The sequence below is a fragment of the Chiloscyllium plagiosum genome, unplaced genomic scaffold, assembly GCF_037043375.1.
Source record: "Chiloscyllium plagiosum isolate Xiang-an unplaced genomic scaffold, Cpla_swu_hap1 HiC_scaffold_24, whole genome shotgun sequence".
Lineage (NCBI taxonomy): Eukaryota > Metazoa > Chordata > Chondrichthyes > Orectolobiformes > Hemiscylliidae > Chiloscyllium > Chiloscyllium plagiosum.
This window is the reverse complement of record NW_028270162.1, coordinates 33,603,144-33,630,418: the sequence shown is the minus strand read 5'-3', so window position 1 is coordinate 33,630,418 and position 27,275 is coordinate 33,603,144. Positions and strand designations below refer to the sequence as shown.

Here is a 27,275-nt window from a genome sequence, read left to right as displayed (position 1 = left end):
ATTCACTCCCCAAATCAGTGGGGGCAGTTCTAGGAGCCTATGCCCCCAGTGATATCATTGCATAAGCCACGATCAGCAACCTGAGGATGCTCCTTAAAGGAACAGAATGCCAGATGAACACTGGCACATACTCCTGAGGCTGATGGGAAAGACTCCTAGATTCTTCCAAATGAAAAGTTAGCCGAAATATTTAAATTTAAAACAGCTCCACAAGGATTTGCAGGTGTGGAGCATTCATCTAGGTATTGGGTCTTGCAAGACAACTATTTTTAAGGTCAATAGATGAAAACTAGTCAAGTGCCCCAACTGATGCAAACCTGATATTTACAGAGGGATGTGACATGAATGGAACAGATGGAGTTGACAACAGAGGGCAAAAAATTGGGGTTACCTGGCAGGCTGTGGTTCTTGAATTTTGATGCAGACTTTTAAAACCACAATGAGAGTATTTTACCACTGATAAGGTAAACATCCAGGTGGGGAACCTATTACATCCATTTAAGTAGGAGGGACATAGCAGTAGCAGGCAAATCAGATTTATGACCCCAAAGTGGAGGGTTCTGATGATCAAGAAATGTGGGGCTTTCTTGCCCCACAAGGAGTGATGTAAAGACATTTTCTCTCCTCCCCTGTCCTTGCCTTGTTTCAGCTGCTGGAAACTCCCATAGTAAAACCTGCCAAATGGGTAAATGAGTGGCTTTCAACTTCACTTACCTATTTTAAAGTTCCAACCTACCTCTTGGCAGCAGGTTGCCTGCTTGTTCCTTTTCCTGTCTCAAACTTTAAAAATCAGCTAATTGGAGCTGCTGCATGATGTGCTAAGAACTGTTACCCATTTAATCCCACCCCACATCTAATCTCACAAAAAGCCATATTAGAATGCAAAGTTATGCACTATGGCAGGAAAAACAGAAGAGCTGAATATCATTTAAATGGGAAGACTAAGAAAGTAATGGAATTTGAGGGTCTACATGCATGAATCACAAAACATCAGCATCCAAGTTCAGTGAATAATAGGTGAAATAACTCCACAGAAGCTGGTATCCTGTCACCAAATTACCCTTTATTTACATGTGGAGAATTCTTGACACTGATCTAGCTCAGTCAGAACCAGTTCTCAGAAAGCATAGATATAAACAGGAGTGTCAGGTCCTGTCAGCCAGCGTTCCCTGATTGGAACTGTTAATCTAGTCCAATCAGGGAACTCACTACAATGACTAGAACAGGAAAGACAAATGGAATATTGGCCTTTATTTCAAAAGGAAAGCAGGAGTATGAAATAGGGAGTTCTTGCTAAAACTGCAAGGCACAAGTTAGATCAGACCTTGAATACAGTGAACAATCTTGATCTTCTTACCAGAGGGGAGAAATACTGAATTGGAGGAAGTTCCGAGAAGATCAACTAGGTTGAGTCTGGGTGAGCTTATTAAATAAACTGCAATATATTCTGGGCTGCAATATAATGCTACTCACTGACAACTTCTTGGCTAGCTTCAAACCGATGAACTACGCTAAGTACAAGGCAAATGAATCAAGAAGGCTTGATTGAAAATTATGTTTATATTTTGTAATTACACAATGACCATATTATTTTAATGTGGAAGTTGATGGATAACTAATTCAATCACAAGATAAGGGGTTTGCTTTAATCTACCTGATGCCGTGATTCTGGCAAAAGGCAATGGAAAATTTGCTATGTTTACAGATAAAACATGCAGTGGAAATAACATTCAGTAGAATGCACAAAATATAGTTTGTGCAATAAAGCCAGCACACTTGGCATTTTACAGTCCACATTTGATTCACAGATTTTATTCTTAAGAAGATTGATATTAAAAAAAAAACACCTGTACTTAGCTGAAGTAACTCACTGATTATTTTATATTTAAAAAAATTTGAAATTAACACTACCAAAGAAGTGTAGTGATTACTACTATAACTGCACAGATCACTTTACTTGACACTGGATATCTACAAAATGCCACAAAAGATTCCAAATGTATCAAACCACGACTGGGACCAGTGAACTTTCAGGATTTGGTCGTGTGTACCCTACATATCCAACGTTAACCTTGATTTCAGTAATGTCTTATTGGCTTACAAATCAATTGCACCTGATTGGTATCACCATATATTCATTATCTAGCAGCTCCATTAAATGAAATAAATGCAATCGAATGCGAGGCAAACTAAAAGCATGACCGCGAAAGAATTTCAATGCATTTGGCAATGAAAAAAAAATCGAAGGGTCAACTTTAAACTTCCACCTTGATTAATAATGTGATGCATCAAAAAGTATTAAGTATTTGATCTGTGTAACTACAATTAAAATATTGAAGTGTCAGAGATGAATACAATATTGCTGTGGCATGACTTTCAAAATACCTTAATCAAGTCCCAAAGAGGTAGCAAATAATTTATCTATACATAATACCACCCAGAAGAACAGGAGTGGCAGATGCATGGGAACACTACCACCTGCAAGTTCCCCTTTAAACCATACACCATCCTGAGTTGGCACTGTGCTGCCATTTCTTCACTGCTGCTGGGTCAAAAATCCTGGAATTCCCTAGCAACACAATGTATCTACACCCCTTGGACTGCAGCAGGTCAAGACATTAGCTTATTACCACCTTCTCAAGGACAAATAGGGATGAGCAATAAATACTGGCCGAGCCAATGATGCACACGTCGCTTGAAGATAAACAAGAAAAAGTACTGTTCTTGATGGCAGTGAAACAGGTAGAAACATACACAAAACAAATCAAATTTTGAAGTTGCACATGCAACTGGTACCTGGAATAGGCTATCCTTATACAGGCAAGAAAACGTATGTGTACATTACGATATTTTGAATAAAAACTAAAGTAGGAGCATGAAATCTTGGTGGCAATATTTGCTTCCTACTGAGTAAAAGTGGTTGAAGTGGAATTTTGTTGTCATAAATTCAAACAGGCCATATCTGAACAATGTTAAAATATACACCCACAGTAACCTAGAAATGAATTCCAAATTTATTACTCAATCTCATTCATAAAACAACCACAACACTTGTTATTTACATCTAATGAAATTATCTGGACTTTGCTGCTTTTAAAGAATATTGATTAAGTTCAACAGCAACTTGTGTACACAAAAACTTTGGGATGTACGGTGATAATTATTTGCATAAGCTAAAGACTTAATAGCTTAGTTTTCCAAACGTACCTGCTATGCTTGCGAATATTTCACTGACCCCAATCATTACATATTGTGGAATTTGCCACCATATCGATAACGGCGCAGCATTGTACCACACATTCCCAATCTGTTGCTCAATAGTACCATTCTGTAGACTATTTAAGCGTTGATCTTCCAGAATTCCTGATGCGATAAACAAAACAGAAATACACAAATTGTAAAACAGAATATTTGGTGATCAACAAATATACAACCCCACTAATTGTCAGGTTTTTTTTTGGTTCAGTTTTCACATAAAAAGGTTTAGTTTAAAACCCAAACATATTTTGTGGATTTAATTTTGTTTCTAGAATGAGGGGGGTGACAGCACAATAAGGAACCAATTTCCTGAGCTTTAGCAAAGCAGCAGGTTTTCCCAGCTTGTAGTAGAGGGAGGTTTGCTTTAATATTGTTACCGTGAAATACAGCTCTGGGGTTACAAGTTACTAGGCTGAGAAAGGAAAAGAACAGAATAAAGTCTCAAGAACTAAAAATTATTTTTGGCCGTTTCTAGAAGAATTGAACGTCTGCTAAAAAGGCAGTGTAATATATACCTTGTGCAGTGAATTTTTTTTCAAACTGGGTTTTCCATTCGAAGCTGCCCAGAAGTCAAATCTTTAGTCGATAGTATTTTTAAGTCTTTTCATACAGTAAACATCTTAACTGTGAAATTTTTAACGTTTTTTTTTAAGCTATTAAATGGAAACTCAAAATTTCCTTTTAAAAATTATCAACTTCAATGCGGATCACCCCAAACCATTAAATCAAAAACTCTACATTTGACAAAATTCCATTCCCAATTGTAAACCATATTTACTTTTATATATTCATCTTCACTAAACAAAACACTAAGTTAGGTGAAAGCCTTGGAGGTATTATCACTGGATTATTAATCCAGAGACCCAGGTAACGTTCAATGGACTCAGATTCAAATTCTACCATAGCAGTTGGTGGAATATGAACTCAATGAAATAAAATAAAACTTAATGAAATCATGGCCGATTTTTGGAGGAAACGATCTGATTCACTAATGCCCTTTAGGGAAGCAAAGCACTGTCCTGACTTGGTCCAGTCTACAAGTGATTCCAGACCACAAACTGGTTGACTCTTAGTTGCCTGCTGGGCAAATAACGATTGACAATAAACTTTGGCTGAGCCAGCAATGCCCTCATTCTGTGAATTATTTTTTAAAAAGGCGAAAAGTAAACACTGAATCATTCATTATTGTTAATTACTGTTATGACCATGTCCTCACAATTAGTTTTAATTAATGCATTTACCTGCTGGAGGCTAGATATGTATGAGCTAATATAATAGGGGGAGACTTGAATTTAATAGTGTGCAGATAAAGTGTATTAGTTATACCATTCATCAAAACCTTCAAAATGTGAAAAACGAAATAACTGAGCGAGATACAAACTTTTCTTCTTTAAATACAGAAGTGCCAAATGAAACTAAATTGCTTGATATGGAAAAATATCATTTAATTTCTTGTTTAGTTAAATCCCATTTCGTAGAATAGGCTATTTTATTGGAAGACAGACAGTGAGCGTCTTAGGCTTGTTTCCATATTTAACCGTTTGCACACTCCTCGGCAAACTAGCATGTATAGTCAAATTTCCACAACTAAAACAATTTGAGAGTTCAACATGTCAGCAGTAGAAGAAACAAAATTATAGAAAATGGTGAGAAATCAACTTTGGAACTGAAAGATAAAACCAACTGAGGAAAGGACAGTTTTACTAGGATGACAAAATATGTGTTGCTGGAAAAGCGCAGCAGGTCAGGCAGCATCCAAGGAGCAGGAGAATCGACGTTTCGGGCATAAACCCTTCTTCAGGAATGAGGAAGGTGTGCCAAGCTGGCTAAGATAAAAGGTAGGGAGGAGCGACTTGGGGGAGGGGCATTGGAAATGCAATAGGTGGAGGGAGGTTAAGGTGAGGGTGATAAGGCCGGAGAGGAGGTGGGGGCGGAGAGGTCGGGAAGAAGACTGCAGGGCAAGAAGGCGGTGCTGAGTCTGAGGGTTGGGACTGAGATAAGTTGGGGGGGGGGGAGGGGAAATGAGGAAGCTGGAGAAATCTGCATTCATCCCTTGTGGTTGGAGGGTTCCTAGGCAGAAGATGAGGCGCTCTTCCTCCAGACGTCGTGTTGCCTTGGTCTGGCGATGGAGGCGGCCAAGGACCTGCATGTCCTTGGTGGAGTGGAAGGAGGAGTTGAAGTGTTGAGCCATGGGGCGGTTGGGTTGGTTGGTGCGGGTGTCCCAGAGGTGTTCACTGAAACGTTCTGCAAGTAGGCGGCCTGTCTCCCCAATGTAGAGGAGGCCACATCGGGTGCAGCAGATGCAGTAAATGATGTGTGTGGAGGTGCAGGTGAATTTGTGACAGATATGGAAGGATCCCTTGGGGCCTTGGAGGGAAGTAAGGGCGCAAGTTTTGCATTTCTTGCGGTTGCAGGGGAAGGTGCCGGGCGTGGAGGTGGGTTGGTGGGGAATGTGGACCTGATGAGGGAGTCACGGAGGGAGTGGTCTTTCCGGAAAGCTGATAGGGGAGGGGAGGGGAGGGAAATATATCCTTGGTGGTGGAGTCTGTTTGGAGGTGGCGGAAATGACGATGTATCTGGAGGTTGGTGGGTGGTAGGTGAGGACCAGTGGGGTTCTGTCCTGGTGGCGGTTGGATGGGCGGGGTTCAAGGGCAGAGGAGCGGGCAGTGGAGGAGATGCAGTGGAGAGCATCGTCAACCACGTCTATGGGGAAATTGCAGTCTTTGAAGAAGGAGGCCATCTGGGTTGTTCGGTATCGAAATTGGTCCTCCTGGGAGCAGATGCGGCGGAGGCAAAGGAATTGGGAATATGGGATGGCGTTTTTACAGTGGGCAGGGTGGGAGGAGGTGTAATCTAGGTAGCTGTGGGAGTCGGTCGGTTTATAGTAAATGTCCGTGTTGAGTCGGTTGCCTGAGATAGAAATGGAGCGTTCTAGGAAGGGAAAGGAGGAGTCTGAGACAGTCCAGGTAAATTTCAGGTCGGGGTGGAAGGTGTTAGTAAAGTGGATGAACTGTTCAACCTCCTCGTGGGAGCACGAGGTAGCGCCGATACAGTCATCGATGGAGCGGAGGTAAAGGTGGGGTGTGGTGCCAGTGTAGCTGCAGATGGACTGTTCCACATATCCGACGAAGAGGCAGGCTTAGCTAGGGCCCATGGCTACTCCTTTGGTTTGGAGGAAGTGGGAGGATTGGAAAGAGAAGTTGTTCAGAGTGAGGACCAGTTCAGTCAGCCGAAGGAGGGTGTCAGTGGAAGGGTACTGGTTGGGTCGGCGGGAAAGGAAGAAGCGGAAGGCTTTGAGGCCTTCGTGATGGGGGATGGAGGTGTACAGGGACTGGATGTCCATGGTGAAGATAAGATGATGGGGGCCGGGAAGCGAAAGTCATGGAGAAGGTGGAGGGCGTGGGTGGTGTCCCGAATGTAGGTGGGGAGTTCTTGAACTAAGGGGGACTGGACCGTGTCGAGGTATGCAGAGAGGAGTTCGGTGGGGGAGGAGCAGCCTGAGACAATGGGTCGGCCGGGGCAGTCAGATTTGTGGATTTTGGGCAGGAGGTAGAAACGGGCGGTGTGGGGTTGTGGGACTATGAGGTTGGAGGCGGCGGATGGGAGATCCCCTGAGGTGATGAGGTTATGGACGGTCTGGGAGATGATGGTTTGGTGGTGGGAGGTGGGGTCATGGTCAAGGGGGCAGTAGGAGGAGGTGTCTACGAGCTGGCGTTTAATCTCAGCAACGTAAAGATAAGTGCGCCAAACTACCACCGCGCCACCCTTGGCTGCCGGTTTGATAGTGAGGTTGGGGTTGGAGCGGAGGGAGTGAAGAGCTGCACGTTGCGAGGGTGAGAGGTTCGGACAGGTTGAGGCGGTTAATGTTGCGGCGGCAGTTGGCTATGAAGAGATCGAGGGCGGGTAAGAGGCCAGCATGGGGTATCCAGGTGGATGGGGTGTGTTGGAGGCGGGAAAAGGGGTCTTCAGAGGGTGGGCGAGAATCCTGGTTGAAGAAGTAGGCGCGGAGGCGAAGGCGGCGGAAGAATTGTCCGATGTCTCACCGCGTGTTGAGCACGTTAATCCGGGAGCGTAGGGGGATGAGGACTGATCTTTACATGCGGCAAGACATCGAACAATTCTTCCGCCACCTTCTTCCCACCCTGCCCCCTGTAAAAACGCCATCCCATATTCCCAATTCCTTCGCCTCCACTGCATCTGCTCCCAGGAGGACCAATTCCAATACCGAACAAACCAGATGGCCTTCTTCTTCAAAGACTGCAATTTCCCCTCAGACGTGGTTGACGATGCTCTCCACCGCTCCTCCGCCCTTGAACCCCACCCCTCCAATCGCCACCAGGACAGAACCCCACTGGTCCTCACCTACTACCCCACCAACCTCCAGATACATCGTCATTTCCACCACCTCCAAATAGACCCCACCACCAAGCATATATTTCCCTCCCCTCCCCTATCAGCATTCCGGAAAGACCACTTGTCAGGTCCACATCACCCACCAACCCAACCTCCACTCCTGGCATCTTCCCCTACAACCGCAAGAAATGCAAAACTTGCGCCCACACCTCCCCCCTCACTTCCCTCCAAGGCCCCCAAGGGATCCTTCCATATCCGTCACAAATTCACCTGCACCTCCACACACATCATTTAGTGCATCTGCTGCACCCGATGTGCCCTCCTCTACATTGGGGAGACAGGCTGCCTACTTGTGGAACGTTTCAGAAAACACCTCTGGGACACCCGCACCAACCAACCCAACCATCCCGTGGCTCAACACTAACTCCCCCTCCCACTCCACCAAGGACATGCAGGTCCTTGGCCTCCTCCATCGCCAGACCATGGCAACACGACGTCTGGTGGAAGAGCGCCTCATCTTCCGCATAGGAACCCTCCAACCACAAGGGATGAATGCAGATTTCTCCAGCTTCCTCATTTCCCCTCCCCCCAACTTATCTCAGTCCCAACCCTCGGACTCAGCACCGCCTTCTTGACCTGCAATCTTCTTCCCGACCTCTCCGCCCCCACCTCCTCTCCGGCCTATCACCCTCACCTTAACCTCCTTCCACCTATCGCATTCCCAACACCCCTCCCCCAAGTCCCTCCTCCCTACCTTTTATCTTAGCCTGCTTGGCACACCTACCTCATTCCTGAAGAAGGGCTTATGCCCGAAACGTCGATTCTCCTGCTCCTTGGATGCTGCCTGACCTGCTGCGCTTTTCCAGCAACACATTTTTCAGCTCTGATCTCCAGCATTTGCAGTCCTGATTTTCTCCCAGTTTTACTATGAAGAATTGGTTTAAACTATCTTGTTAAAAGGGATGGGTACTTTTCATTCTTATTAGAAGAATGGATAGTTTTTCTAAAAAAAAAAAGGGTTGAGACTGGGAAATGTTTACAATCATGGGGACTGCAGAGTCCACTTAAATTAATCGTATTTAGAAGTAATATGTAAGTACAGTAAGAAAGTAAAATTGTATGCTAACTTTTGTTATGAAGGGATTGGAATGTAATAATTAAGAATTCTTCGAGTTATACAGGGTATTGAGAAGGCCACATCATGAGAGCTTTGTGCAGTTTTAGTCTCCTTCTCCAAGGGAGGACAAACGTGTCCTAAGACAGAGTAACAAACCTCTTTAGAGTGGTCCTTGGGATAAGGAGATTATTTTGGAAGAGACTGAAAGGATTAGATCTATATTCATTGGAAGAATTACAGGTTATAGGAAATTCTTTCACTGGTACATCCTGACCCAGCAAAAAAAAAACTGATTTGGAGAAATTAAGGTCAGTGCAAATTTCCAATGTTTCCAAAATAAATGTGTGGTATTATCACCATCAAAAAAAAAAGCCAAAATAAAAATTACCTAATCTAGGAAATCAGCAAGCCTGAAAAAGGTTAGGTAAATCAGCAGCCTTAAAATATTAAATGGAATTTGCCGATCTTTTATTCTAAGGAGTTATGACAACATCTCACTGTCTACAAACCTCATCTGTCAACTGATGTGAGCTGGTTACTAGAATTACCAAAAAACAGGGTGGGTGGGGGTTAATGACGAGACTTCCCAGTTTAAATTATGAAAAATGGACTAAGAAAGCCCTTTGGATAGAACAGTCAATGTTGTCACTTCTTCAAATTTCAAAGGGAAAGATTCTAAATTGAACCCCAAGAGGATTCAAAGCAATTTTTCTTCTCCAAAGAGCAAAATGTGAGGTTTCATATTCGTCAGCTGCTTTCCAATCTGAAGTATGTGGGGGACAGGATAAATGTCTATTCAATAGAAAGTTAGAGTATATTCTGAAGTTCTTAGAATAGTCAGCAAGACTGCCCATTTTGAGAACATCACAACTTCCCATTTAAAGTCCACCCTACTTCAGCACTATTGAATTTGATGAAGAGATCAGTTACTGAATTTGAAATTTGTAATCTAGCAGCATACTGTACAGAGGTGATTTAGACAATTTAGAAGCATTACTCGGTAGACTTAAGAAAAATTCATAAAGACTGAAATCTTATTTCACTACAACACTGACTGGTCTCCAAACAAAAATATGCACTTCAAAAATGGGCAATTTACTTATTTTTATGGACAACATTGCAGAATTTTCAAAATGCCAGTATCAATATAATATTAGTGACCAAAACATTCAACACGAAGTAATTTTACTGAGCATGTGCTGGTTGTTTGCGGTACAGAGTCAATTTTCTAATGACAAGTTACTGATTGAAACTGGTTGTGACAAAAGATGGACAAATGCATACTTCACAGGCTCTTTTCAAAAATATGCAGTTTCTCTAATAAATGTATGTACAATAATGTTACAATATATTTAGATTACAAATGAACAGGAACATTCCAGTTTTTGTTACTGAATAGAGTCATAGAGACGTACAGACCCTTCGGTCCAACCCGTCCATGCCGGCCAGATATCCCAACCCAATCTAGTCCCACCTGCCAGCACCTCCAAACCCTTCCTATTCATATACCCATCCAAATGACTCTTAAATGATGCAATTGTACCAGCCTCCACCACTTCCTCTGAAAGCTCATTCCATACACGTACCACCTCCTGCGTGAAAAAGTTGCCCTCTTTTATATATCTTTCCCCTCTCACACTAAACCTATGCCCTCTAGTTCTGGACTCCCCCACCCCAGGGAAAAGACTTTGCCTATTTACCCTATCAATGCCCCTCATAATTTTGTAAACCTCTTTAAGGTCAGCCTTCAGCCTCCAACGCTCCAGGGAAAACGTCCCCAGCCTGTTCTGCCTCTCCCTATAACTCAAATCCTCCAACCCTGGCAACATCCTTGTAAATCTTTTCTGAACCCTTTCAAGTCTCACAACATCTGTCCGATAGGAAGGAGACTAGAATTGCACGCAATATTCCATCAGTGGCCTTACCAATGTCCTGTATAGCTGCAACATGACCTCCCAACTCCTGTACTCAATACTCTGACCATTAAAGGAAAGCATACCAAATGTCTTCTTCACTATCCTATCTACCTGTGACTCCACTGTCAAGGAGCTATGAACCTGCACTCCAAGGTCTCTTTGTTCAGCAACACTCCCTAGGACCTTACCATTATGTGTATGAGTCCTGCTAAGATTTCCTTTCCCAAAATGCAGCACCTCACATTTATCTGAATTAAACTCCATCTGCCATTTCTGAAGTCTGGTTCAGATCATTCACCACTGATCTCGGTTCTAAACAGTGCAATACCATATTTGGAGTTGAAAGCATACTACATAATGACCCCTAACAGTTAAATAATTATAAAAATTACATTATTGTATTTAATCTACAATTACAATAATACCAAAAACATTATATTAAAAAATGTTTTTACTGAGACATTTTGCATGTATTTTTACTATGCATCTGCAATTAATATTCCTTCTCCAAAAGATAATACAGTGAAATGTTCTTGGAAGCACATTCCATTTTATGATCTGCATTTATTACAAAGTGGAAAAGGAACACACAGGAAAAGAACTAAGAAATCGTAACTTCACAGTGCTGAAGGCAACAAACGCCATTTCATAACTAAGGAAGTTTTGCTTGCTTAAAAGTTAACCTTCTTTAAAACAGTATTGACCAAAACCAAAAGGAAAGAGCTGTCCAAATGTTAGACAACTTAAAAATGTAAAACACATAACTAAAGTCAACTCCTCTCTTTAGGATAATGACACAGGTAAGATGAAGGAGGGCTGCCACAATGGGAACATTACAGCGGTGACTGGAGAAGGGAAGTAAGGGCTTCATAACCAACTCTGATCTCCCTAACCATTGAGAAAAAGATGAGTTCCATTACAAAAGTCAGTAGTCTTTTTCCCCCCCTCAGCAAACTAGCAATCCAATTTCAATAGGTGAGTTCAGCTAATTCACTAGAAATGCATGTATGGCTCAAAGTCACAACAAATGGTGCATGTTACTCACCGAATTCTTACAATGGCACATCATAGGAAAGGCATATACATGTGTAAAGTTCATCTCAAAAGATAAAACTAAACCATACTTTAAATGCTGTAACCTACAGCTATTCAGCAAGAGCTGAATGGACACAGTAATTTTAAATACATCTAAAATATTTTGATGAGAAAAGGACATGCTGTACAAAGTGAGTGTGGAAAGCACATTAATGCTTGACCCATTGGGAAACTATATGAAAGCATTTTTCAGAAAACAGGTATGTCCAGATCTATTATAAAAGCATGAAGATAGGGTGCCTAAAAAATACTTTTCTCAAGCACAACTTTTAACAATAAATGCAGTTCTTACACCCTAACATAACAATCCTAGATAATGATGGCTACTTGTTTTACAAGACATTTGATAGACAAGACTTGTACCTATTAGGTTATAATGTTTGACATTTTATGGTCACGCCATTGTTTTCAACAGATGTTGTTTCAGTTGCAATGTTTAGGATAGCAGACAGTCACATTAAGATGGATTACATTTTAGTTGCACTACTGCTTAGGGTGGCAATCTTATCAAAAGGCTAATGTCAGTGGCTATGACCTTTGGATCTTCAGCTAACATAACTGCTCTAATAATGAATAGAATCTACCTTCAGCCTTGTGAAAATAAAAAGGTCTCATTGACAGATGCAAAGGTTGCTGGCTACTGTAGGACAATTTCCTGCCACAATTTTTGACAGGCCATGAGAAAAGAAAACATTTTTATTTAAAGGTCAACCTCTACCTCAATGTCTTTTCTCCCTCTACACTTTATCTTTTAATACCACATAATCTACAGTCATTAAAATGTGGCAAAAAGTTAACCATTTTGATTTATTGCCCCATGACAGGAATACTCCTTTTCCATGAGTACATTCTGAGAGACACGTTGCGGTAGCAAAACAAGCCTCTAATGAAGCTAATAAAATTCAAACATCTTGTGGAAGGAGAATCAGTCTCTCCACAAAATCAAAGAAACATTACTATTAAGTGGATTTTCAAAGAAGAAATGTGAATTAAATTCTGATTTTCTCTTCCATAAATCTTCTCACTTGTACTGCTTTGTTAGTTTGCTTGCTGCACCTCCACTACTCTGGAGTCATGAACTAGAATGGCTTCTAATTATACTCTGTGGCTCCATTTCATTCCTGGATCATGTTTTTGTCTTCCAATTACATCCTGGTGCACCCTGCTCTCCTCAACTATTTCAATCTCAAGCTCCTCTGGCTGATCTTCACTTCTCTTCACCATTCTCCTCATCCTGCTCTTGACATGGCTTCTGTCTGCCACAGGTTGCAACACTGGTTACTGTATTCACCAAGCTGTAATTATTACAGCATCAGGATTCAATTTGTCCAACTCTACGTTTGCAAAAATGACTAAAATGGCTATATGAAGTAGGCAGAGGTTGTAAGAGCAATACCTTGCTTAACAAAAGAGATTAATGAAATGCAATCTATTGAAAATAAACAGGAAGATACGGTTTAAATGAAGGTCTAGAAGAAAAATAAGTGAGCATACTACTGTATTTACCAGATGGCGTTTAAAGTGTGGTGTAGTTTATTCTTAGGAGATGAACTTTACAAACATATGCACCTTTTCTATTCACTTCACTGAGACATCAAGTCTACATTGACACTATCTTGAGAAAGACTACCAATTTTAAGAACACTATGTTTCACAGCAATGGCCCAGAAGCTGCTCATGCTCATTGGGCATACAAACATTGTACTTTTCATGGTTTTAGAACAAAATTGTTGATCCAGCAAGAACTTACACTGGCATCAAAATATTGTACCAAATAGACCAATGTCGAGAGACCAAGAGACATCTCTACACTTACAAACAAGTTTCAGTTTCTTCCTCCTTATTACTTTAATATTCAATTCATTCACAGATACTGTCATTTGGATATTATGGATGGATATAAACACTTTGGAGGTGGTTTACTATACTGATATCTCAATGAGTGGGTTGTCTCATGGAGATAGTTTGGACAGGCTGGATTTGCTTCCACTAGAATTTAAAGGCGGGAGAGGGAAAAAACGGGTGACTAGATTGAAGTGTAAAAAATCCTGAATGGTCTTGACAAGGTGAACATGGAAAGATGTTTCCACTGGAGGGTCAGAATCGAACTATGATATACGATTTCAAGTTTAGGAGTCATTTCTTTCTGCAGCAGGGCAGCAACGATGAGCTAAGTTTCACTGAGGGCTGTGTCTTTTAAACGCTTTGCATCAGAAGGTGGCGGAGGAAAATCATTGAATAGTTTCAGGGCAGTGGTGGATAGATTCTTGTGTGCAAGGTTTGTAGCTCAGGTTGAGGTTTAGGGTGTAGGTTTGCTCGCTGAGCTGTAGGTTTGATATCCAGACGTTTCATTACCTGGTTAGGTAACATCATCAGTGGCCACCTCCAAGTGAAGCGAAGCTGTTGTCTCCTGCTTTCTATTTATAGGTTTGTCCTGGATGGGGTTCCTGGGGTTTGTGGTGATGTCATTTCCTGTTCGTTTTCTGAGGGGTTGACAGATGGCATCTAGATCTGTGTGTTTGTTTATGGCGTTGTGGTTGGAGTGCCAGGCCTCTAGGAATTCTCTGGCATGTCTTTGCTTAGCCTGTCCCAGGATAGATGTGTTGTCCCAGTCGAAATGGTGTTTTCTTTTCATCCGTGTGTAGGGCTACGAGGGAGAGATGGTCGTGCCTTTTTGTGGCTAGCTGGTGTTCGTGTATCCTGATGGCTAGCTTTCTTCCCGTTTGTCCTACGTAGTGTTTGTGGCAGTCCATGCATGGAATTTTGAAGATGACATTGGTTTTGTCCATGGGTTGTACTAGGTCTTTTAAGTTTGTTAGTTTTTGTTTGAGAGTGTTGGTGGGTTTGTGTGCTACTAGGATACCGAGGGGTATTAGTAGTCTGGCTGTCATTTCTGAAACTTCTTTGATGTATGGTAAGGTGGTTAGGGTTTCTGGCTGTGTTTGGTCTGTTTGTCGTGGTTTGTTCTTGAGGAATCTGCAGACTGTATGTTTTGAGTATCCATTCTTCTTGAATACGTTGTATAGGTGGTTCTCCTCTGTTTCCCAAAGCTGTGCTGCAGCACAGCAAACCTACACCCTAAAAGATTCTTGTGTGGCAGGGGAATTAGGGTTAATAATCAGTGGCAGATAGAAATGCAGAATTTAAATCAAAAACAGATCTGCCATGATCTTGTTGACAAAATGGTCTACTTTGAATTCATATGTATCTACTATTTAGATATAAATTGAAACAGATTCATTCCACATATCATTTCCCCTCATAACAATGTGAATTTGTCCAGATAGCATGAATGAGTATCATACAGTGCAAGCTATAATCTGTTCTTGTTTACTGCATTGCAAACTAAAAAAACAAACAGGACTTTTTCCTCGTCTTAATTTATAATTAAGCAATTCCTAGTCAATACTGTACCTGAAAGTGCGGTTACTATTATAATATGGGATGGGTCAGTCAATTGGTACAAAATACCAATGAGATCAATTATTCCTAGTGATACTTTTTTGAAGAATAAAGGCTAGTTCATGGCCTTTCATGGCAAGGAATTGTGTAAAGGATGTCTTCCCAGGTTCTCTGTATCTAACAGATTTAGACAGTGTACTACTTTTGTTTAACCAAAAGAATTATAATGATGAATAAAGCCACAATCAACCAAATTGCTAATTCCCTGATCACAAAACGACAACAGGACATATTCTTCCATCTCCTATCCAGAAACACCCATTCAAAGAAAAATCATAAGAGTAACAGCAGACCAGTATTCAAAAATAAACCTAACCTGCAACAAATGCCAAGAATTCATACAAAATTAGTGTTCACTATCAGAATGACAGAACATTAGAATGCAGCAAATTAGAACTGTGGAGATTTACTTTTAGAAATTTGAACATTAACAATATTTCTGATTTAAGTTCAATTATTTGCTTTCCCCTCAGATAAATAACCGACAGTTGCTACTACATTTCACCAGTCATTTAAACAAACATATAAACTTAATTCCACAATAGTCATGGCAATCTGCATCTAACAAAACATTTTTCTGCATCATCACATGGTTTCTTTTTTTCAGCAATAAAGCCACAGTCAAAGTTTGCACTGGTCAGGGTCGAGGCAAACATACCAAAATTTCAAAAGTAAGCAAAACCATATGCAGATTGGTCAAGGCTTTGCTATGGAAAAAACAGATGACAGGCTACAACATTATATATTCTAATGACCAGCAGATTATATCAGCACATTCTTTTGGCTGCTTGCTACAAGCAGAGTACTAACTGTACTCAACCATTTCATGCTTGCAAAACTCAGGACATAATACTTAATGTCAGGTGTTATCCCATGATAGGGTTTTTCAACAAATGGTGCCCAAATTGGGTTATGAATTACAACAACACCCACTAAAGATTATCATTGGGGCGCACAATGTAGCTCATTTATGCTACAAAGGTTTAGTCGATTCAAACTTCAGAACCTGTCCTGTACAGGATAAAGCAACATATCAAGGCATAGTGCCTTTTATGAATTAAATAAAAAGGTGGGAAACAAAATTCACTGATGCATGCTTCACAATAATGAGAGATTTTGGAGAAGCTTTGTAGCTCAGGTTGTGAATCAGGTTGCAAGTTTGCTCGCTGAACTGGTGGGTTTGTTCTCAGATGTTTGCCATCATGCTTGGTAACATCATCAGTGAGCCTCCGGTGAAGTGTGTTCTGTTCCACTTGCTATTTAGGTGTCTTGGTTTGTTGCAGTAGGTGATATCATTTCCAGTTCTGTTTGAGAGGTTGGTAAATGGGGTCCAAATCGATGTGTTTGTTAATGCAGTTCCAGTTTGAATGCCTGGCCTCTGGGAATGCCTGTGAATGTCTCTGTTTGGCCCAGGATTGATGTATTGGCCAAGTCGAACTGGTGTCCCTCTTCATCTGTGTGTATGGATACCAGTAATGATTGGTCATGTCTTTTAGTGGCCAGTTAGTGGTCATGTATCCTGGTGGCTAGTTTCCTGCCTGCCTGTCCAATGTAGTGTTTGTTGCAGTCCTTGCAGGGCATTTTGTAGATGACATTTGTTCTGCTGGCTGTAGGTACGGGGTCCTTTAGATTCATCAGGAGCTGTTTCAGTGTGGTGGTAGGTTTGTGCCACCATGATGCCTCAGGGCCAGAGTAGTCTGGTCGTCATCTCTGAAATGTCTTTGATGTATGGTAGGATGGGTAGAGTCTCTGGGTGTGCTGCGTCTTCCTGTTTAGGTCTGTTGTTCAGGAATTGGCGGACTGCGCTTATTGGGTAAGGTTGTTCCTTGACTTCTCGCAGGTCCTGGGTGCTGCAGCGTATGGTAGCCTGTTTGAAGGTGCTCGGGCGTTGCTCCTGTAGTTGAGTATCTGGTCAGTGTGTGTGGCTTTCCCGTAAACGCTGGTCTGCAACTCTCCATACGCTTTTCATTCTACTGTGACATCTAGGAAGGGGAGTTGGTTATTGCTCTCTTACTCTTTAGTGAATTTTATACCGGTAAGGATGCTGTTTATTGCTTGTGGCTTTCTTCTAATTTATTGTGTTTCGTGATGACAAAAAGGTGTCATCCACAGTGGAACCAAAGCTTGGGCTGGATCGTGGGAAGGGCTGTTCGTTCTAACCTCTGCATAACTGCTTCTACTATACATCCTGATATTGGTGATCCCATAGGCATTGTATTAATTTGTTTGTAGATCTTGTCGTTGAAGTTGAAGTGGGTTGCAAGACACAGGTATAGTAGTTTGAGGATGCTATCCTTGGGTCACCTAGCAGTGAGGCCAGTGTTTCTTTGGGTGGGGTGATGTTTATTGATGTGAATAGGGCAGTCACGTTGAAATAAACCATGATCTCGTCGTTGTCTACCTTGGTATCTTTGATGATGTTAAGGAAATCCTGGGTCGAGTTGATGGAGTGCATTGCATCTTCTACTAGGGGTTTCAGTTTATATTGCAGTTCCTTTGCTAGTCTGTATGCCAGTGTGCTGGGAAGTGAGACTATGGTCTCTTTACGTACCTTTGGTAATTCGTAGAAATGGAATGAGTTGGATCCTTCGGGTTTCGTTCTTTGGAAGTCTGTCTTGTTAATCCATACACACAGATGAAGAGGGACATCAGTTTGACTGGGACAAGCCAAACAAAGGCATGCATGCAAATTCCTAGAGGCCTGGCATTCCAACCAGAAATCCATTAACAAACAGAGATTTGGACCCCATTTACCAACCTCTCAGAAATAGAACGAGAAACTGTATCACCTATCACAACAAACCAAGACACCTAAATAGCAAGTGGGATGGAAAATCAATGCTTCACCAGAGGCTCACTGATGTTACCTAGCATGGTGACTAAAGCTCTGAAAAAAACCCCATCAGCTCAGCGAGCAAACCTACAACCTCACAATGTTTCAACCAGAGTTTAAGTGCCAAGCAATTAACCAATTACCACCCATTCCTAATGTAGTATAAATTGTTGCTTCCTTTGAAATTTAGAATTCTGGCATTTATCCTAATGAGTGCAAGATGGAAAAGCTTTCACATATGTCTCTTTTGTCAGCAATGCTCAAGGTCCATATTGTGGGGGAACTAATTGAGCCATTCTGGAATTCATCTAACACTGCAAAATAGTACAAGAGAACATTAATACATTGGAGAAAAAGCTGAAAGTTAGCTCAACACAGGTAAAGGCAAGATAGTACAGTTTGGTCAGAAGAATACATGGAAGGTGCAGGTGTAGGTGGGTTTCAGGAGGAAGAGGAGATTTGGAAGTACAATTAATAATATATAGCAAGGATATACTCAAAACTCTTACTATTGCTGGCTTGATTTTAAAATATATTGTCACATTTTCTCTTCAATTGTGATAGGAATGCACAAAATGCATTTTAATTACAACTTCAGAGTGAGGAAGTTGTCTTTCTGGTATTATTCAATATTAAAGATAAATAATTGATGCGCGAAAAATCTAGAGAAGAATACCACTAAACACTTAAAATATAATTTCTATTTGCTGGATGTCTTTAAATGGGTAAAGGTGGATAAATTCCCAGGACCTGATCAGGTGTACCCTGGAACACTGTGGGAAGCTAAAGAAGTGATTGCTGGGCCTCTTGCTGAGATATTTGTATCATCGATAGTCACAGGTGAGGTGCCGGAAGACTGGAGGTTGGCTAATGTGGTGCCACTGTTTAGGAAGGGTGGTAAGGACAAGCCAGGGAACTATAGACCAGTGAGCCTGACATTGGTGGTGGGCAAGTTGTTGGAGGGAATCCGACAGACAGGGTGTACATGTATTTGGAAACACAAGGGCTGATTAGGGATAGTCAACATGGCTTTGTGTGTGGGAAATCATGTCTCACAAACGTGATTGAGTTTTTTGAGGAAGTAACAAAGAGGATTGAGGGCAGAGTGGTAGATGTGATCTATATGGACTTCAGTAAGGCGTTCGATAAGGTTCCCCATGGGAGACTGATTAGCAAGGTTAGATCTCATGGAAGACAGGAAGAACTAGCCATTTGGATACAGAACTGGCTCAAAGGTAGAAGACAGAGACTGGTGGTGGAGGGTTGTTTTTCAGACTGGAGGCCTGTGACCAGTAGAGTGCCACAACGATCGGTGCTGGGTCCTCTACTTTTTGTCATTTACATAAATGATTTGGATGCGAGCATAAGAGGTACAGTTAGTAAGTTTGCAGATGACACCAAAATTGGACGTGTAGTGGATAGCGAAGAGGGTTACCTCAAAATACAACAGGATCTGGACCAGATGGGCCAATGGGCCGAGACGTGGCAGATGCGAGGGGCTGCATTTTTGGAAAGTAAATCTTAGCAGGACTTGTACACTTAATGGTAAGGTCCTAGGGAGTGTTGCTGAACAAAGTGACCTTGGAGTGCAGGTTCATAGCTCCTTGAAAGTGGAGTCACAGGTAGATAGGGTAGTGAAGAAGGCATTTGGTATGCTTTCCTTTATTGGTCAGAGTATGGAGTACAGAAGTTGGGAAGTCATGTTGCAGCTGTACAGGACATTGGAAGGCCACTGATGGAATATTGTGTGCAATTCTGGTCTTCTTCCTACCGGAAAAATGTTGTGAAACTTGAAAGGGTTCGGAAAAGATTTACAAAGATGTTTCCAGGGTTGGAGGATTTGAGCTATAGGGAGAGGCTGAATAGGCTGCGGCTGATTTCCCTGGAGCGGAGGCTGAGGGGTGACCTTATAGAGGTTTACAAAATTATGAGGGGCATGGATAGGGTAAATAGACAAAGTCTTTTCCCTGGGGTTGGACAGTCCAGAACTAGAGGGCAGAGGTTTAGGGCGAGAGGGGATAGATGTAAAAGAGACCTGCGGGGCAACAGTTTTCACACAGAGGGTGGTATGTATATGGAATGAGCTGCCAGAGTAAGTGGAGGCGGCTGGTACAATTGCCACATTTAAAAGGCATTTGGATGGGTATATGAATAGGAAGGGTTGAGGGATCTGAGCTGGGTACTGGGTTGGGATATCTGGTTGGCATGGACGGGTTGGACCGAAAGGTCTGCTTCCATGCTGTACATTGCTATGGACTCTATGACCCTGTTTAGTCACACTAGTGTTATAAAAGCTATGTCTGGCAAATCCACTCAGGGGCACAGCTTTGTTCTACTCTTTCGTAATCTTCGGTCTACACTAAAACTACAACGGAAGTAATTATATTTGTTCACAATTATAGACAATTTCATTTCGATCATATGGCCCACTTCCTCATTCCACTCGGTCTTCTGTCAGGACCTGTTGTGCACAGCTCATATGATGCACTCAAAAGAGGGAAGCATACTATCCTGAATGCCTTCACTGCAACATCTCACACGTTAGAATAGTTCCTTGAAATGCAAGTGGTGAATAAGTACAGTTATTATCTGCATCAGTAGCAAGAAGCTACTGGTGGTCATAGCATATAATGATATGTGTAAAATGCAAAATCAATCTTGGCAGCTATTCAAACACCAGGTGATCTCAGCACCAAAATTCTTCCTGGAAGTTTGCAGTTCCTCTTCCAGACGGAGGAGAGCACGGCCTATGCAAATGAGCAACAAAAATCATAGAGGTTCCTAGATCCACTTGTATTTGACCATAAACTAGCAAGGTTATTACAACTAAATTCTATTCTTAATTACAAGCTCTTAGCCTTTTTCCAACATCTTCAGACTGAAAATCTAAGTTTAGATTTCCTAACTCACTACATTGCATTTCAGCAAATCTCTAAACTGGGGATGGTGTCCTGCACTATAGTCTTTGGCAAATCACCTTGATTTCTCAATCAAAATTGTATATTGCACTATTAGGTTTTTATAATTAGGCATGCCCTTTGGTTTGAAATAAGTGGTTTTCCTTTTAACATATTTCACGTCCCACAATTGCAAAATGCTCAAAATTTGTATTAAGTGAAAAAAAAAATCACAAAACATTTAGGATATGGTATTTATCTCCAATTTATAAATGCACTGGCAGCAAGTCATTGTTATAGTCTTAAAGTGTCTATTTTACAACAGAAAATCAAGTAGTGTTTGATAAAAATATTTTGAAAATCCTTACCAGCAGCTACTGCAGAGCACATGACAAAAAACATGCCAACAGCAATTCTCTTCAAAGACGAAGGAAGCAGGCCTTTCTTCTTTAAGATAGGATCTACAACTTTGTCTTTCACTGGGATAAGCACCAGAATAAGTACTGCATCAAACATGGTGAACCATGCTGCTGGAAGCTGTAGAAAAACATTGTTGCAATATTAAGTTTTAAAAGTAATATCAAAATTAAGTGAAGATATAACAGCAAAACAAATAATGGATTATAATTCTGCTTCAAACTGTGGTATTCAAGATAAATTAGATTTGTAACTTTATTGTTAATAATGCATTTTACAAGTCCTACAACTTAACTCTTTTAAACAGTTATGATCTTTCGCTGAATCCTACTACTTTCTCTGAAATGCAGTGCAACAAAATAAAAAGCGATCTTTTAAAATATCAAGAGAAGACTTTCATGAGCTGGGGGAAAAAAAAAGTCATTTTCTATACAGGTTAAGCTGCAATAACATCAAGAAATAGGAATCAAAGAACCAACAGAGCAATCGCAATGCACAAACAAATTTTAGCCTATAACTTAAAATCAGAATTATTAAAAAGCTAATGCTCTATGTTCATTTGCGTTGTCTGCTATTTACCATCAAGTAACATCTTGCAGAACATACCACCAGTTATAAATATTGATTGACAAAAATTAAGTGACAAAACATTTACATCAACAGCAGCTGGTGCATTTATTTCACAATCTGCATAAAAATATTGACACTGATATTGAACATTTTTAGACTATTCACTAGTTGTTAATTATGCCAAGCATTTAAGGCTATACAATTCCTTACTTCGAAACACACTAATGATAGTGCTGCTTTAAGTTTCAGATTCTGAAAAACTGCTCTTTTTAATTCTCAAAACCATGAGGGGCATGGATAGGATAAATAGACAAGGTCTTTCCCACAGAGTTGGGGAGTCTGGAAATAGAGGGCATAGGTTATGGGGGGGAAAGAGAGAGGAAGTGTACAAAAAGTGACCTTGGGGACAACTTTTTCACACAGAGGGCAGTGCGTGTATGGAATGAGTAAGTGGTGGAGGCTGGTACAACACTCAAAAGGCATCTGCAGGGATATATGAATAGGGTTTAGGGTTTAGAGGGAAATGGGCCAAGTGCTGGCAAATAGGACTAGACTAGGTTAGGATATCTGGTCGGCATGGACAAGTTGGACCAGAGGATCTGTTTCATGTTGTACATCTCTATGATTCTAAAAGAGTTGAAGAAATTGAATGAGTGATTTCAATATTAAATAAGCTATAAAAACTTCAGGGAATATGTTTAACATCCATTATCACACTGTTCCTGGACAGAACTCAGAATAATTGAGCAGGGAGCCATTATCAGTGCTAGAGGGGAATCTTTCTTTTTCTGTGAAAAGTTGGTCAATTTATGGTACTTGGCATGATTAGTGATAGTCGTTACACTAAATCACAAGTTGACTTATCTCCTTATTTAACTGCATAACTTGGCAAAAATCAAGAGGTCACAATGAATTGCACATAAAGACCTTTATGGTAAAGTTGTTAGTCTGCCAGTAATAATTAATATAGTCAGGCAGAGTTAAACTCAATTCATTCCAAATTGTACAAAATTAAATGAACTTTTAAAAAAAAAGCAACTATTGAAGCAGCTGTTAACTATTAAAATATCCTAATATATATTTTTGAGAAAAATGCAATTTGCTTCTTTATTACACTAGATTCCCTGACAAAATCTCCCAAACCCCTGAAAATTTGGACGTGTTTCAGCAGATTTAATTCTAGGTTTGTCTAGTTACAAATAAAGGCAATGCCACACTGGAGGCCTTATACCACATCAAACGCTGTACATGCATATGAATTAAGGCCATCCAAGACGATGAGACGTCACAACAGAAATAGGCCTTTCAGCCCACTGAATCTGCTCTGCCATTCAATGACATCATGACTGATCTGATGATCCTCAACTTCACTTTGCTGCATTTTCCGATAATTCTGGATTCCCATACTGATTAAAAATCTTTCTCAACTTTGAATATACTTAATGACAGCCTCAACACGCCTGTGTAGTAAAGAATTCCACAGGTTCACAACCGTCTGAGAAAAGAATTCCACCTCACGTACCCTATGTGCAATCCCTAGTTCTGAGATTATGCCCTGGTTCCAGATTGTGCTACAAGGGAAAACGATCTTTCCGCACCTACCCTATCACACTGCCTATCAATTTTGTGTTTCAACAAGGTCGCTTTTCATGCTTTTATAATCCAATGGTTACAGACTCAACCTCTGCTCGTAAGACAATTGTGTCAGCTGATAGAACATCCTCTGGGCTGCCTGCAATGCCAATATATTTTTCCTTAGATAAAGGGTCCAATATTCCTATTGTGATATGACTACTGCCTTGTATAATTTTAGCAGAGTTACTCTACTTTTATGGTCCGTTCCTTTTGAAACAAAAGGCCAATGTTGCATTTGGTTTCCCCATAACACTGAATTTGGACACTAACTTTTTCAGATTCGTGGGAGACTCCTCCCAAATCCCTCTGTGTTGAAGCCTTCTGCAGTCTCCCTATTTAAATAATATACAGCTCCTCTGTTCTTCCAACCAAAGATGCATAACCTCATATATCTCCACATTGTATTCCATCTAAGTTTTTGCCCACTCTCTTAACCTGGCTATACCCTTCAGCAGACCAGGTCATCCTCATCATTTGCCATTCCATGTATTTTTGTGTTGTGCACAAACATGGCAACAGTACATCACTTTCCTCATCCAAGTCATTACTACATATTTTAATAATTACATGTCAAAGACATAATAATGGAAGTTCCTTGCAGGCTCACTTGGCCAAAAGTAAGCAAAAATATTCAAATGCTGGAAGTACAGGTTAATTGAACTTGCAAGTTACTTTCTGGTTTTGTCCAACAAGTGCCAGGGTCTTCATCATGTAGATCATCATTGAGAGTCTCTAACAGCTGACCCAGCCATCTACATGCATGCCCCAACTGCTGATCTCACTAGTATCTCGAGTCACGGATTTGTGCTTCTGGAAACTATGTGGCTAGGTAAAATGCATGCTCTTATATGCTTTGCCAGCTTATGGTTTCATATAATTAAAGACGGAGGATGGGAAAACAATTGTGGCATTAAGCGCCACTCAGTTTGAGGTATTTTAGGTGTTGGAGCAGATTTCCTCAAATTCCAGGAGAAGCGATTACTGTTTTATAAGCTGTTACATCGTATTGGAACTTTGTGGAAAAAAAAACAAATATCAAAACAACAGCACTTTGAAAAGGAGGAAGAAAGTCAAAGTCAGGGGCCACACGGTCAGTGACTCAAACGAGAAAGAAACTTACACTGCTGTCTGACACAGGAGTGAATCTGCACAGCTACTGTCTTTGCTGTTTGAGTTCGAGTTCAAGTATCTCTGGACAACAAAGTGGGTCTAAGAAAAATTAACAAACAGCAAAATTCACAGCTGACCCTGAATGAACCTGCGTGGGAGAGCTCATAGCACAGAAGCAGCTAAATATATAGCTTTCAGTGCAACTCATTACCTTTGTAAATCTACAATAGTGAGTAGAGTGGGTTCTTTTTCGATTGTATGGTTTATTGAGATGTGTCTCGATTAAATTTTAAAAATATTAAACATAGGTACTAATTTAACCTGGAGCAATTGTTTTTAGAGCAGTAAGACTGTGCTATTTTCTGGGTCTGTACACTGCTAAGGTGGCCTTTAGTAGCATGATGCACTCTTCCTGTCAGATGGGAGAGATTAAAGGAAAGTTTCTACGTTACTAATTATTACCTCTGCAGTAAATGTGTTTGTTTGTGAATCCTATCAGATCGCATGGATGGGTTGGAGTAGCAATGAGAGGCAATGAGGAATTTATAGGAGCTTGGAGATGTGATGGATGGCAGTTATAGGAAAGGAGAAAAACCAGAGATATAGTCAGGCAGATGGGTTACCTCTGAGAAGAGTATGAGAGTAAGGCAGGTACTGTAGAAGTCTCCTGTGGCCATACCCATCTCAAACATGTATGCTATTTTGGAAAATGTAGGGGATGATGGATTCTCAAGGGAATGTAGCGTGAACAGCTGGTACTGAGACTGGCTCTAATGTAACGAAGGGTACACCAAGTTTCAAGCAATTGTGTGAGATAGGGGACTCTCTAGTCAGAGGCACAGAAAGACCAACAATGAGAATTTGTGGCCAACAATGAGAAATCAGGCTGGTGTGTTGCCTCCCTGGTGCCAGGATCAAGGGTATCTCAGAGGGAGTGCAGAATATTTTCAAAGCTGAGAAGGACCAGCAGAAGGTCATTGTGCATATTGGAACTACTGACATAGGAATGGAAAAGGCACAGATTCTGAAGGGAGAATATAGGAAATTAGACAGGAATTTAAAAAGGAGGTCCTCAAGGGTAGTAATATCTGGATTACTCACAGTGCTACAAGCTAGTGAGGGTAGGAATAGGATGATAGAGCAGATGAATACATGGCTGAGGAGCTGGTGCAGTGGAGAATGGTCCACTGCAGGAAATGGAGAGAAGAACTTAAAATGAGCATTTTGCATCAGTGTTTACTGTGGAGAAGGACAGAAGGTACAGAATGTGGTGAAATAGATGGTAGCATCTTGAAAATGTTCATATTAGAGGTGGTGGTGCTGGATGTCTTGAAACGCCTAAAGGTGGATAAATACCCAGGACTTGATCAGGTGTATCCTCGAACTCTGTGGGAAGCCAGGGAAGTGATTGCTGAGCCCCTTGCAGAGATATTTCAATCACTGATAGTCACAGGTGAGGTACTGGAAGACTGGAGGTTGGCTAACATGGTGCCACTATTTAAGAAAGGCAAGGTGAGCAAACACCTGCAAACAACAGACCTCAGTGGTGGGCAATTTGTTAGAGGGAATCCTGAGGGACAGGATTTATATGCATTTGGAAAGGCAAGGACTGATCAGGGATAGTCAGCATGGCTTTGTGCATGGAAAATCATGAGTTTTTGAAGTAACAAAGGATTGATGAGGGCAGAGCAGTGGACATGATCTACATGGACTACAGTAAGGCATTTGATAAGGTTCATGGTAGACTGGTAAGCAGGGTTAGATCACAGAATATAGGGATACCTAGCCATTTGGATACAGAACTGGCTCAGAGGTTGAAGACAGAGGGTGGTGGGTGGAGGGCTGCTTTTCAGACCAGATACCTGTGACCAGTGATGTGCCACAGGGATCGGTGCTGGGTCCACTGATTTTCATCATTTATATAAATGATTTGGATGTGAACATAGGAGGCATTCTTAGTTTGCAGATGACACCAAAATTGGAGGTGTAGTCGACAGCATAGAAGGTTACCTCAGATTACAACAGGATCTTGATCAGATGAGCCAATGGGCTGAGAAGTGGCAGGTGGAGTTTAATACAGATAAATGAGAGGTGCTGCATTTTGAGAAAGCAAATCTTATACGTTTAATGGTAAGGTCCTAGGGAGTTTTGCTGAACAAAGGAGACCTTGGTGTAGGTTCATAGCTCCTTGAAAGTAGAGTCGCATGTAGATAAGATAGTGAAGACGATGTTTAGTATGCTTTCCTTTATTGATCAGTGCATTGAGTATAGAAGATGGGAGGTCATGTTGCCACTGTACAGGACATTATTCCAAAAGTGTCCAAATCATTATGTGCAACTCTGATCTCTCTCCTATTGGAGGGATGTTGTGAAACTTCATATTACACAGTTCAGAAAAGATTTCCAAGGCTGTTGCCTGGATTGGAGGGTTTCAGCTATATGGAGAGACTGAATAGGCTGGGGCTGTTTTCCCTGCAGCGTTGGAGGCTGAGGAGTGACCTTATAGAGGTTTATAAAATCATAACGGGCATGGATAGCATAAATAGATAGGGTCTTTTTCCTGGGGTGGGGGAGTCCAGAACTAGAGGGCATAGGTTTAAAATGAGGGGGGA

At 41.2% G+C, this 27,275-nt stretch overlaps 1 protein-coding gene across 2 annotated transcripts in view; it reads right to left on the bottom strand.

Annotated features, from left to right (window-relative positions):
* slc15a4 (solute carrier family 15 member 4) overlaps positions 1-27,275 on the bottom strand; it is a 79,116-nt gene that overhangs the window by 21,932 nt on the left and 29,909 nt on the right. For both annotated transcript variants that reach the window (XM_088000063.1, XM_088000062.1), the window contains exons 5-6: positions 21,300-21,468; positions 3,208-3,363 (exon numbers count right to left, since the gene is read on the bottom strand). In XM_088000063.1, the coding sequence (XP_087856189.1) occupies positions 3,208-3,363; positions 21,300-21,468 (325 nt within the window). The remainder of the gene's footprint in view (positions 1-3,207; positions 3,364-21,299; positions 21,469-27,275) is intronic.